This window comes from Momordica charantia (assembly GCF_013281855.1).
Source record: "Momordica charantia cultivar OHB3-1 chromosome 6 unlocalized genomic scaffold, Mcharantia_2.0 BLBB01000006.1, whole genome shotgun sequence".
NCBI classification, from domain to species: domain Eukaryota; kingdom Viridiplantae; phylum Streptophyta; class Magnoliopsida; order Cucurbitales; family Cucurbitaceae; genus Momordica; species Momordica charantia.
In genome coordinates, this window is record NW_028275164.1 from 30,322,602 (window position 1) to 30,337,381 (window position 14,780).

At 35.4% G+C, this 14,780-nt stretch overlaps 1 protein-coding gene across 2 annotated transcripts in view; it reads right to left on the reverse strand.

Moving 5' to 3' along the window:
• Positions 1–14,780, reverse strand: part of CPSF160 (cleavage and polyadenylation specificity factor 160) — a 58,078-nt gene that overhangs the window by 30,255 nt on the left and 13,043 nt on the right. For both annotated transcript variants that reach the window (XM_022301395.2, XM_088125702.1), the window contains 6 exons: positions 12,642–12,737; positions 12,306–12,358; positions 11,049–11,180; positions 9,541–9,592; positions 9,304–9,423; positions 5,617–5,751 (listed from right to left, as the gene is read on the reverse strand). In XM_022301395.2, the coding sequence (XP_022157087.2) occupies positions 5,617–5,751; positions 9,304–9,423; positions 9,541–9,592; positions 11,049–11,180; positions 12,306–12,358; positions 12,642–12,737 (588 nt within the window). The remainder of the gene's footprint in view (positions 1–5,616; positions 5,752–9,303; positions 9,424–9,540; positions 9,593–11,048; positions 11,181–12,305; positions 12,359–12,641; positions 12,738–14,780) is intronic.

Consider the following 14,780-nt stretch of genomic DNA (forward strand, 5'->3'; position numbering starts at 1 on the left):
TTTCCATTGATTAGGATGTTTTGAATAGTTAAGGTAAAGGTTTTTTTATTTTAAAAACACACACAAAACATGGCCTATGCAACACAGTATAAATAAAATTATTGAAAAGAGTTCCAGTTTTTGTTAATCAAACGGAAATAATAACTATAAAAAAGAAAATAAATAAATTAACGAATGGCCCCAAAAAGAGGTTAAAGCATGCTAGACCCCAAACCTTCTCCCGTTTTCCTACCAAAACCTGAAAAATTTCTTTGAACAAACAAGTATTTGCTCGTCTTCAATTCTTTCTGTCCCCCAGTTTTTAATGCCATTACAGCTCACCAACTATTGAGGAAGACATTTGAATAGCCCCCATATTCCCTCACGATTCCCTTTAGGGCTGTCATTCATCCAAGTAGTTCCTCAAATAGGAGGAGGCACGGTTAGAACTCAAGAACAACTATCAGAAGCTCATTAGAGGAATTTCACCTCGTCATTGCCAAAAAAAATTGCTCACCACCATGATGGTTAGACAAGTCTTATTTATCAAACTCTGATACCAATCTTGGTGAAGATATACAAAAGGGTTTATATTTATTGATATTCACCAGTAAACTTTACTTTATTTGTACAAGTCACTAACAGCAAACCAATTACACTTAAATAACTAACACGCGCTAAAAATCCTTAGGGTCCAAAGAAAACCGGAGATGGTGCTCTCGGCTAACAACCAAATCGTTGGTTGCCTTATCACTTTCCAAAGGATGAGATTCTTTACTTAGTTCATTTCCTTGATCAGACAAGAGTCTCGGTGATATGTTTTCCAAAATAGAAGGAGCTTTTGGGCTACCCTCTAGACTCTCATTCAAAACCGCATAAAATCTTTCATCTTTATTTTATCACATGAAAACCCTTGAAGAGACTCATCATCTAACAATAACAAATGAAGTCTTTGAACATCAAACACATTTGAAGATCTTGCAACCAACATTTTACTGGAAATCAAACTTTATTTTTTCTCAGGACTCTCAACCTCCTTAACATGAACTACAAAGCTGCCGAACTTTGTGTTAATTTATATTGATGTATGTAAGAATCAACACAAATTCTCTTCCACCTGAATCAGAGCTTCCGAACAATCCAAGAGATTTAGGGTTGTGTAGGATATCTTATTCAAACCACCAAGCTGAACTCCTATTGCTTCAAAGCATTAATTTAAAGGTAAGTCACAAATCCTTACCCAACCTCCAAAGCCTTCCATCACTTCCTTCCTACTGTGATCTGCAAAACACCATCTCTCTAGCTTTTTATAGAACTCTCCTACCTTTCTCCACAAGCCATTGACCCACTCTGAGTTTAACAATCTTCCACCCTCAAACCTTAATAGTCCTTTATCTGCCATAAAAGGGTAAATCTAGCAGTCTTGAGAGAGCTTTTCTTTTAGAGCCCTAACAATATCCTTTCAACTATCTAAGGCACTAAATTTCGAGATGACCATGGTACTATCCCAATCTAGCTCCAAGACTTCTAAATCCTTTATAACCCAATATTAATTTAAAGGACTCTTATAGGAAACCTCCTTTTTTCCCATCAATAAAGTGTCCCTCCTACCTTGTAATGCAACTTTACTTTTTAGGGATTCAGTACAAGATGGCCCAAAAGAGTTTTTTATTTTTATTATTGCTTTGGTGGATTCTCCATCTTCTAATCAACATTTCTTGTCAGTTTTATCGAGGCGTGGGGCTGGAGCTTTTAATGCGGCAGTAGTTTTTTTTAAGGTTTTATTTTCGGCAGAAAAATGGCACTTTTTTCTTCTTCTGGCAAAAAGTTCTGTTTTAAGGCTGCTCCTTTGGAATCTAAAAAGACTCCTCATATATCCCATTGAAAACTTTTTTCCTCCTCGATTTTGGTTATCAAGGAGTGTTATTATTGGTTGATTTCGTAGGTATCTAGGAGTTCTCTCCACAACATTTATTTCATACTTGAGGGAATATCAAAGACTGATTAGTTCAGTTTCTAACGAACCTAGACCCCCTTTTCTTATTCTCTTATTATTTTCAAGAAGAGTCCCTAGATCTTCAAAAGAAAGGAAGGGTTTTTGAATTTGAAAGGTCGTTTTCAACATTTTCACTAAAGAGCAGGGGACTTTAGGAATTCTCATTGGATTCAACATTAGAAGGTGTCTCTTGAAGTTGAAAGGTCATTCGTGATCGGTATTCTCATTGGTTTCAGCTTTAGATGGTGTCTTTTGAAGCTGAAAGGTCACGAGTCCTTTCCGATATTAAGCTCACTAGAAGGTTCGAACTTAAGACCTCTAAGCCAGTATGACAAAGAGACCCCAAGCCCTTGCCAATTGGGTTTCTCCTTGGGGTTAGGTAGCATGTATTTATTGTCATTGGAAGTTTCAAAAAGAAAATGCAGCTGGGAGCCTGGGATTAATTTTATCCCTTGGAAAGCTTCGTGGTTTAATAGCTCTTCAATTTTTTTTTTTTTAACAAGAAACAACTTTTCAATCATATATGAAAGGGATAAAAAGTTCAAGGATACAAACTCCCGAAGGAGAGAGAAAAAGAGAAAATAAACAAAATAGAATAGAGACCCAACAAGGAGCAATATAGATAAATAAATACAATAATAACCAAAAAGACCAAGCTAACTACTAGCGTAACGATCCATCAAAATGCAAGGACACAAAAAGAAAACTTTAACTCCGGGCTCGCCAACAACTCCATCAACAACAACTTTGGCGTCCCAAAAAAGGACATTTAGATCTTGAGAAAATTTGGCTCATGGCTCATCAGACTATTTCGAGAAGCCGGATACCCATTCGTTGCAAAACTCCAAAGGACCTTGGAAATCTATCCAAAAGCAAAGTAGATTTGTCTATGCAAATATTCATTGCAAAACGGGTAATGGCCAATCTACATCTTTTTGGACAGATCATTGGAGTGGGAACAGACCTTTAAAGTATGTTTTCCCCATTCTTTATGACTTGTCTCTCAAAAAAGAAGCTGCTGTGGCTGACTTATGGGATGTAACCAGTGGGATTTGGAATCTGCATTTCAGAAGGAATCTTAATAAAGAAGAAATTCTGGAATGGGCCTCCTTTTTTAATACGATAGCTCCTTTTCAGCCCACAAATAGAGATGAAATTTGGGTTTGGCCATTAGACAAGGATGGGCTCTTCACAGTTAAGTCTTTGACACACATTGAATCTACAAATACAGATTTGTCTTCCACCCATCTTTACAAAGCAATCTGGAAATCCTCTTTCCCGAAGAAGGTAAAGTTCCTTATGTGGGAACTTAGTCACAGTTGTCTCAATACTCTTGACAAGCTACAGAGAAGATGCCCTAGATGATCCCTATCCCCAACATGGTGTTGTTTGTGCAAAACAGCTTATGAATCACAAGGGCACATTTTTATCAGCTGTTCTCTCTCAGTATCTGTTTGGAACCATTTCCTTACAGCTTTTGGGTGGAATCTGTGCCTTCCAAATAACATCCCAGATTAGCTTAAGATAATATTTCCGATGCATCCTTTCATGAAGGAGAAGGCTACTCTATGGATGAACTTAAACAGGGCCTACATTCGGATTGTTTGGAAACAGAGGAATTCTAGAATCTTCAAGGACATCGATCACTCGGTCCATCAATTGATTGACTCCATTACTTTTTTGGCTTTATCATGGTGCAAAAGTGTAAATCCTTTTGATAGTTATAGTCTAAATTCTCTTACATCCAACCGGAGAAGTTTTTTGTAACTTCATTGGATATGCCTTTTTTTGTATATTTCATGCTTTCAATGAAATTTGTTTCCTATCCAAAAAATAATGATTATAATGATTATTTCGAGAAGATTTTTTGCAGCCTTATATTTCTTATTTTTTGTGACAGCTTTGTTGGTATAGAGAAAATAAAATTTTTTGAAGAGTTCGAGATCAGTTTTGGGAAGTCTTCTTCATCAATTTAGGTTATGAAGTTTTTCTATGGTCCAAGCTTCATGGTTGTTGTCCTTGTGTTAAGAAATCCATGAGAGCCGGATCTAAGAACCTTGCTAACGAACAAGACCCATAGAAAACGATCTCAAAAACTCCAAAAACAATTATGGAATCAACCCAAGGAAAAGTTTAAGAACGAATTACCTTGCTGATCAATATAAAGAGTAGAGAAAACTCGTTTCTAGACTCTTGATTCGAATCACTCCATAAGAGGTATGATCAACACCACTTGAACGATCCTAACATACAAATTCTAAAGACACAAGAAATTGCACAAGATATGGGAGATAAAGCTCTCAACCAAGCTAATGAGAAAACTCTCTTTTCATTCAACTTTAAATTGTGTCTAAACAAGGAATCTCAAGGCTATATATAGTCATCCTAGCAATCCATATGAAAAGTCTTAAGCAAATGGAAAGACTTATAAGTTATAACTTACAAGAAATTAAAAGATTTATAAATTAAAAGACATAACTTAAATAAATGAAAAGACAAGCAAATGAAAAGGCTAAGAAGATGGAAAGCCAACAAATAATAAATGCAATCCCCTCCATAAAGAGGGATGTGGGTGTTTAACTTGTATTTTAAATTGAATGATTTGACTTTGACTTGTCCTGATGGAGCTGACTTTGACCTTGACCAAATTGACTTTGACTTGCCTTAAAGAATACTTAGAAATGCATAACTTGCACCAAATAGTAGTGAATTGTTCCAACATCTTGCACATCTTCCTTTAAGTCCTTCATCGAGCTCACCATTGCTTGAACACGAAGTAGTAAGGCTTGTTGAAGTTTCCGAGTTCTTGATCTTGTAAGGCATCACAAAGGGAGCTCCTTGGTTCATATCACCTTCCGTTCTTCATTGGTGGCTTTTTGGTTTGATTGTTCTTTTTCTTCCAATATGTTTGTATTGCTCCTAGTTGAGCTTTTTTTTTTTTTTGCTTCTCTTTTTATTTCACCTCTATGGGGATTCTTCATTGGTAACTTTTTTGGTTTGATTGTTCTTTTTCTTCCAATATGTTTGTATTGCCCTAGTTGTGCTTGTTTTTCTTTTCTTTTCTTTTTTTTGCTTATCTTTTCTTTCACCTCTATGGGGTTTGTATCTTGATCATTTTTCTTTTCATATATCAATGAAAAGTTGTTTCTTGTTAAACAAAAAAACAAAAGAAAAATAAGTAACACACGCTAATTGCACCAGTGAGAACCTATTAACTAGCTTAACTCACCCACTAACAAACCAGTCAATATTATGCCAAGTGATTAACAAAATATAGTGAACAAACATAATTACGAGCACGCATCAAGAACCTTCATTAGTGGGTTAATTTTCTGTACCATTATTCTGGACAACCTATAAGTTGTAGGCATCAATATGCATTGAAAGTTGGAACTTCTAAAATCTTGACAAGGTTAGATATATTTTTCAAATCCCTCCCCCCATACCACCATACTAGGTGGTAGTCCTAGATTGCTTCTCCCTATCTCTTTTTTATTTTTCATTTTTGGCTTTTTATCAAAGCTCTCGGTTACTTTTCACTTTATTCATGTAGGGAAAAGATTATTGAAACTAAAATTTTAAATTAAAAAAAAAAGTTTAAGAGATTTGAAAGTTTGTGCACGTAGTCCATTATATGAAACCTGGGCAGATTCCGTATTGTTTGGAGCTGAACCATACAATGAGAGCTCATCTCCTCCAACCATATCTTGCAGAGCATCAGAGGATGATCTACGGATTCGCTTTGCTGTAGGAGCATCAACTTCAATATCTCCAACCTGTAAGGTGTACTAAATATTCATATGCATGGCAATGAAGACAACTTAGCATTTTTAAGAAAAATCAAACAGAACTTCAGTGTCTCCGATCAATTTAACTCTTACAGGTAAACTTTTAAGCTATCCAGGCAATAAGAATATCGTCCTAATGAGACAATTTCTTTAATAAACTAAACCACAAAGAATAGCATGAGAGAATCTCAACATATAAAGTTCAAGGAAAAGAAACTTTCAAATGGATAATAAAAAAACTTATTTCAACTCCATGTTCTCAGTGAAAGGAAAATCTAATAAAACTTCAGTGTCTCCTATTAATTTAACTTCTGCGGGTAAGATTTTCATGGCAATAAGAATACCATCCTAATGAGGCAATTCTCTTAATCAGCTAAACTGCAAAAATGCAGAAAAATATAAACATTTAAAGTTCATGGGAAATAAAATTTTGAATATGGTGGTTTATATTTGGGGGTTTTTTGAAGACAGCATTGAGGCTTAGTATTTGATGATTACTCCTTAATAGAATTTCAGTTGCGGTCTAGTTCTTGTGTCCATAGCTTCTACTTGGTTCTTTTTGGAGTTTGGTCTTCGCTCTTGGCGCTAAGGAAGGTTTTTCCCTCTTGCTGTTGTTGGCTCTAGATTTAGTTTGGTTTTCCAATCTTTGTAGCAAGCAGTTTTTCTAAGTTTTCGAGCTTTTATTGCTCTTGTGGCGCTATTTCTTCGTTATTTTTCTCTTCTTCTCTCTCTTCTTTTTTCACCCCTTTGGGGTTTGTATCTAGAACATTTTTCCTTTTGATATATCAATGAAAAGTTTTTTCTTGTTCAAAAAAATAATTTGAAAATGGATAATACATGAAATCAAGGTCTCCTCATCTTTTTTATGTGGAAGCTTTGCCAAATCGCTCGGTTTTAGAATGTTGGAATGCTGTAGATTTCTCTTGAATGATTAATACACAATGTTTTAAAAGGCTTTTGAGGCTTTCGCCTTGAGGCCCGCCTCGAGGCAAGGCTCTAACTTTTAGCCTCAAGTCTTACGCCTTCTTTGGACTATAAGAGGCTTACGCCTCGCATAGAAGAGGCTTACGCCTCTTTGAAAACGCACTGAGGCTTAAAGTATACGCCTCGTGTAATGATTACAAGAATACTATTAATTTTTCCAATTCTTAAAAAATATCAAGTTTTTTTTTGTATGGAATCCTAAGCAGGAGTTGTAACAATTCAATCTATTACTACTTTTACTACCTAGACTTTAAAAATAAAAAATATTGAAGACAATAATTTATAGAATAAGTAAGTTCTATTGGTGATAATAGTAGTGATGTTATGATGTTTTTTTAGAATTTTTTAGTAGTGATGTTATGATGTTTTTTTAGAATTTTTTTTTCAGTCACGAGTAACAGGTGGATATTTTGATAATTTTATATAACTATTATGTTTGGTAATACTTGACCACACAAATTTAGGATTTGTTTAATTCTTTTAATTAAAATTGAGGCTTACGCCTCATACCGCCTTGAGGCTTACGCCTCGCCTTTTCAAGAGAAAAAGCCTCGAGGCCGCCTTTAGCCTTTTAAAACATTGTTAATACACATCGAGGTTTGAAGGACAATGAGTTGGAAGAATTTTCTCTTCTTCAAGCCAATTTCGAAGGTATTAGAAGTTTGATGAGGAAGATGCGATGTGCTGTAAAATCACACCTTCAGGCTTGTACCGATTAATTTTATGACTATTCATCTGTCCATATCTTCTCCTTACCCAAGGACTTGCTAATTGCTATTTGGAAGACGATAAGGCCAAAGTTCTGATATGGATTCGCTAATAAAGGAATGAATACAGCTGATGTCCTGCAAAAGAAGCTGCCTTCTTTGCTACAGCCTCAATATGTGTTCTCTGCTTTATGGCTTCTGAGGATCAAAACTACATCTTTTCTAACTGTTCTTGTGTGATGAATTTTTACACCAAAAATAAATAAATAATAAAAAAAGATGAATTGTTGCCATCTATTGTACTGTTTCCGCAATTCAATATTAGTCAGTAGGTGTTCGTTAATGACTGACCCTGATGCTAATATCTCCCAGCTTCTCAATGATCCGGTTTTATCCCCAAAGGGCACGACTATTATGGGTTAGCGTTGTCAAATAAATTATATATGAAGTTCGATTTGAGCGCAATAGAACTTTCTGTCCAAATTATCTATAATTATCTTGGAGTTCAAAGCTTGGAGCAAGTGGTTCACCCTAGCCAAGTTTAAGGCCTCTCAATGGAGTTCTTTGTCCAAATTATCTGTTAATTATTTTTTTAATGATATTTGTATTAATTAGGATACATTATTTTTGGCATTTAGGTTTCCATTTGCAATAGCATTTTCACTCCTTTTGGAGTTTGTATCCTTGAACACCTTTTGTACCTTTTCATTCTAACATAAAAAGTTTATTTCTTGTTCAAAAAATAAGATAATACATTAACTCATTCAACATCATGCTTTATCAATACATAAACTTCCTTCTTCTCCATAAAAGGCCAAATTGTTGATATTTATGAATAATAGAAAAAAAAATACATTAACGATCCCAAGATTTCAAAAGAGACGTTATAGTCTCTAAAATTTGGAAAATGGTTCTAAATGTTGTCTAAGCTCATTTAACCTTTAGTTGACTAACGGAAAGAAAATGTGGTAGTTAAGTTGCTGATTGAACTTTTCTGACTCAACAAAATATATTAACTTTACATTCATTTAGGCTAACCTAGCATGTCTCCACTTATTCTCTCTCCTTCTCCCCTCCTTTCCTTCACTCCTCTTCCAAACATCAGCACTGCACATCTCCAACCATCATATCCAACTGCACTGACCACCATCCTTGTGTTCGCAGTCATCTCTCCCCACTACCACCCATCGCATTGCCAATTGCAAGATTTGGAATCCTTTGACTGGAAGTTCCAGATTTCATCTTAGTAGAAGGGTTCCAAATCCAACAACCAATAACGAGAAGAGATGCAACTAGGAAGAACATCCACGAATGAGGAAGATGGTCAGCATTGTGAGAAACAGTGGTCAAAGATGGGCAGCAACAATAGTTGGAAGAGGAAAGAAGGGAAGGAAGATGGGGAGAGAGGAAGAAGCAGAGATATGTCATCTAAGTCCCAAGTGAATATAAATTAATATATTTTGCCAAATCAGCAAAATATTATTAGTAACTTAACCGCCAAATCATCTTTATATTAGTCAATTAACGTCAAATAAGCTCAAGGATCATTTAAAACTATTTTCCAAACCTCAAAAACTAAAGTGTCTCTTTAGAAACTTGACATCAAAATTCAGGGACCAAAAGTATATTTTACGAAAGAATCTTCTTCGATAAAAAAGCATACACTAACAGGAACTTGGTAAAATGGTGCATAAAATCAAGAGACCTATAAGTAAATTGAGTTGGAAAAACGTGGAGGGCAAGAATCATGAAAATACCAGGAAACAACCTTAATTTTAAATGTCCAAAGTAACCAACAAAAATAAATCCAAAGTAACTAGCAAAATTAAGTTGATAGAGCCCAACGAACCTCATCCTTTAGACTGGATGTCAATCCTGAGGATCCCACTCCACAACTAAACTGCACAAGCAAACTATCTCCCAGCCGACTGCCCAGAAAAAATAATGAATTTCCAATTGAAGCAATGCCCTACATATCATTCCAACATAAAAATATATATAAATATAAACATCATTTCTGAATCGAATTAACTACTAAAAGGTATCAAAGTACACTGGCAGGAAAACTACAATCTAACTAACTAACCGATGTAAGTACTGAAGCTTTGGACTTTGAAAGATCAAGTCTCTGCACAACCCTGAAAATCAACAGAGTATATCATTCCACACTAAAACCGTTCAAATGAGAGGAGTGTCTACTTCAAGAAAATAATACCATGTTCATCTATTAGTCTGATGATTTTATACATGACCAGATACGTTTAATAATCTATTTTTTGTCTCAAACAAAACAATAAAGTTTTGAAGATGTCTGAAACTAAGTTTAGAATAAAATTTGGCAAGAAGAATTACATCCAATTCAAAAAGAAAGCTTTCTAATTAGTCTCTAACTCTTCTAGTATTTCTATTATATGTACCAAATGGAGTTTTAGAAATAGAGCTCATTAAAATATAATTATATGAGCCAAATCAAGTTTAGAAATAGAGCACATTAAAATATAATTATACCAAATGGAGTTCTAGAAATAGAGCTGACTAAAATATAAATATTAATAGAATTAAAGCTAGAGTCGTCCCTCTTAAAGTTGTAATGAAGGTAGAGGTTTCGATGAAACAATTCCCTTCTTATAACATTAACAATAAAGTTAAATTATAAGTTTAGTCCTTGAATTTTTTTTCCTAGAGTACCTGAATTTTCAAGTTTGTGTCTAGTAAGTCATTGAATTTCAGGAACGATCTAATAGATCTCTGAACTTTCAATTTTATGTCTAATAGGTCCTGAACCATAAAAATTGTCTAATAGGTCTTAAACTTTCAAATTTGTATCTAATAGGTAATTGAACTTTCAAATTTGTATCTAATAGATTCCTAATGTCTAAACTTTCAACTTAATTCAGGGGAAGATATTTCTCCTGAGCTTCCTTTCTTCTATCATGGGTTGGATACTTATTTTTGGAAGGGTGGGTGGTTGAGACTCTTCTGCTCCTTGTTTCATCATTTATATTTTCTTTCTTCCATGAGAAATTAGTCGGTGGTCTCCATCTTACTTTCCTTTGGAAAATCATCATCTCTTGCTCTCAGTTTCCAATTTCCATCGTCCATTATCCAAATTGGAAAAGATTTATAGTGGCCCTTTTGTCATTGCTTGGGGAGTGCTTTGTTAGTTCAAGAAGAAGGGATATTCATCTTTTATTTATCAATGAATATGTTATATGGCTTCTCTCCAAAAAAAAAATGGAAAAAAAGGCCAACTATCACACCACGGGGACCACTCAGTCAGTCCAAAGTCTAGAGCGTTCAATTCTAAAGCTACTTGTTACGATATTTTATCTTTTAACAGATAACAAGACTCCCAATAAGATGGATGACATTAAATGGTTGGCTACAAAGGGCCCAAAAGGGCACAAAAAAAAAATTCCACCTCATGAAGATTGTTAAAATACTATGCAACAGAACCCGGAGACTGTAAGTAGTTCCCCAATTATCAACAGTATAAAATAATGTTCCTAATAACTGAAGCATAGAAGCTGACAATTATGATGATAATGCTGAGAAATTAAACACATATGGACACAGAAAAATGAAAGTACTAACCGTCCGTCATAGACAAGAGCCAGTAATAATAGCTCCCCAGTCTTGGTTGACAGCAAGGCCACATCATTTAGCAACCATGAAGCATTGGCAGCATCCAATTCGACATTGAAATTTGATCTAGGCATATCTTGACTGAAATTCAGTGACGGAAACATAAGTTTGAGGGGAAAAAATCAAACGACAAAAAGGCTATTCAAAAAAGAGAAAGTAGTCCGTAACGACGCATTATATTGCACACCACTCCGAGCCTTTTCTCAATCCTGAAAACTATTTCTTTCCAACCAAAGATCCTAGAAAATAGCCTGAACCCCAAGAGAGGGAAAAAAAATATATATGAAAAAAAAGAACCCTGCTTCTACCAATAAAGGGAAGATGGGAGAAGAACAGCTCCAAGGAGAACAAGATTACGGGAACACAGCAATGGGGAAGACTGACGTTTGAATAACATCAATGGTGTTGATTTTCCTGCAAACCACAAAACATGCAAAGAATCCCACCTTCTTGGGCACCTTCACTCTAGGAAAAGGATGAATTGATTGACAAAGGGAAGAGGATAAACTGGGAAAAGGAAAAACTTCTTTTAAAAATAATAATAAAAAGAGAAGCGCAAGAAAATAAACCCCAGGGATTCAAGAACCAAACATTTTATTATCCTGAATAGCAGGATTAAGATTGGCATCTTCAAATCTTCCAGAGTGTTGAAGGAAGCCAAATTAATAGTCTCCTTATCATTAATAGTTTTTTAGAAGATTAAGATTAAAGGAGGCCGATATTAAAAGGAATACAGGGAAGCAACAAAAGAACCAGAAAATAAAAACACACGAAACAACCAGGTGAAAGAAACCAAAAGAAGGGATCTGCCAACAGTCCTCAGAAAAATGAATTGGACACCATTTCTAACATAAAAAATTAAGTAAATGGAGAAACTGAGGTAGATGTTGGGATATGAATTTCCAAGGACCACGACCAAATGGATACAGACTATCTCAATCGTTTCAGGAAAAGGAAAAACAACGTTTGACAGATATTTTCCAACAGTACTGAACTGAATGCCAAATATGATTGACCTTACGTCCCAGCATGAAAGACAAATTTAAACACAAATGCAAAATTAAAAATTGATAAATGATCCAAGCTCCGATGGACAGCATGCTTCTTTCCCATTCCAGGGAGAAGAAGAGGCAGGGCAAGGTCACACAGATATAAGGGGAAAAAGTAGGTAAAATATACAGAAATAAAATAAGAGAGAGGTGTGACCTGCTATCAGCAGAAACAGCATAATTATTCAAAGCCAACATGCATGAAGCTGACTGAAATATAGAAACAGCTCATTAGATTATAGCAAAAGTATGAACCGGAGAGGAGCATGACAAAATAAAATAACTCCAAAAGCTAAATATCAAAATGAAAAGTGGAGAAAGCAATAGGGAGGAGAAGAGACCGCTCATACAAAAGGTTTCTTCAGCTCTTGTTTTTTATTCGGAAGACAGATAATTTGTTAATTTAGACCATTTCTCGATTAGTGCGGGTCATCCGTGCACAGGGACAGATAATTTGTTAATTCGAAGTACAACGACAGAAAATTAATGCTACCTGACTATGATAATGAATACTGTTTGCACTGACAACGAGTACACCACCAATTGGTGATGGAACTGCAAGTAGCTTGTAAGCATCATGAGGGAGGTTCTACAACAAACAAAGGAAATATATATATATATATATATATTCTGTCAATTGAAAGAGTTCTAAAGAAAGAAATATAAATAGTAACTTACAACTAATGAACCCTCTCCCCCCCCCCCCCCCCAAATCAGGTATCATGGAAGTTGCATGTAAAAAATGACCATCTTGATCGAACATTAATCATTTTATAAATTTCTTGCATAACTACCACCATTTCCATTCATTTGAAATAATTATAGGGCATCAGATTAGCCATGGTTTAGCTAGGTTCAATTTGACAAAGAATTTACGTTGTGGTGGTTACCTAAAGAAAGGCAGGGAACAAATAGACAATTTCGTCAAGAAGGGATAAATTCTAGCCATATTTTAAGAGGTCAAAGGTGCGCTTAAAGAGATGAGGCATAAGAAGCACAGCATCATGAGGCATAAGAGATTAGAAAAGAAAGAAATCGCCTCCCTCTCAATTTCATGCTCCCCTTTCAGAGTCTCACCTTCTTCATTAACCAAATAATCTACAGCATTCTTGTTCCTTCTGTCGTTAGAAGAATTATGGAAGAACTTGGAATTACAATCCCTCTCCTTAACCCACTTGACCTGGGCTTTCTACCTTCAACTTTCTTCCTTCTTACGAATCACCTCTTCAAACTACCTTGTCAAACTTAATCTTTCCTCCTTCAACTTCGAAGACAGATCTCCCTCCATCTCCAGACTATCTAAAGTTTTCAGCCTCTCACTGAATCTCAAACTTCTTACCTAACGTCTCAAAAAACAGAAGCATTCCACACTTTCAGCGAGACTTTAAGGGACTTTAACTTCCTCATAAAACAAAAACCTTTCTACCTCCCGAAGCCCCCAAACTCCACCATGACGGAAAGGAAACTTTAAAGAGGAGTGAGAAAGCCACATGTTTTCGAATCTAAATGGGCAAGGCCCCCCACTTAAAAAAGCCCGAATCCAAATAAATCGGCGTGGCCCCAAGGACTGTCTCACTTGAAGGAACCCCAGCTCTTGGAAAGGAGGAATCTATCTAGCCTACAACAAGCACACCACCTAGACCACGTGAACCTACCATTGGCTAAAGAATTATCCACCAAACTACACTCCTCAATAAAATTGTTAAGAACCCTCATCAACTTCGGGAATCTCCCTACACCACTCGATTTCTCATATGGAAATTGAACACATTAAAATCCTCAGCCAAACACCAATGTTCCCCATTTGATTTCTCATTGATGACTATGAATTTGTTTCTTACAAAAAATAAATAAATAAATAAATTTAAAAAAAAAATCTTCAGTTAAATTCTCTTTCTAGGTTATAAGCATTAGGCCAATTTGTGATGCTTTGTGCAAAAAACACAATGGCAGCATGGAAAAGAAATTTAAAAACCATTCAGTTATTGACCTTGTGCTCGACTCCAAAGAAACCTTAATTAAAGGACCTTCCTCTTGTTTTTTTTGGAACAAGATACTAACTTTTCATCGAAGATATGAAAATGAACAAAATATCTCCTTTTGTTACAGTCATTGGACCTTAAACAGGTTCAAATCTTCCTCGAACAACCATCTTTTGATATGAGGTGTGTCGAGTGGCTCATTCCACTTGCTCTTTGATGATTGATTTGTCGAATGAAGATGAAGGTTGCAATATGGATTGATTTCTCAATTCAAGGAGGTTATCAAGATTTGACCAAAATCCTACTTGCGCACCTATTCGCACTGGGAATGATTCTATGCAAAGGTTATCCAATGTTAGCTCAAAGATCTTTTATCCCTTTCATCTTAGAAGAGCAAAATCTCTCATATTACTTTAATCAAGTTGCCATTACTCTTGTTCCTGTCAAATATAAGGGCAACACTGAATCTTCTGATTCTAAAAGAGCCAGAAGTTTCTAGACTAGTGTAAGCATTTTTGGGTTTTTTAGTTTGCTAGTTTGTTAAATGGTAGTGGCTGTGATTAAGGAGCTGTTTTGGTCCCCTTTTTGTGATCTTGGGTAGTTAGGTGGCTTCTTCATTTGTTTATTGGTTTGCTTTTGGTTGATTCTTT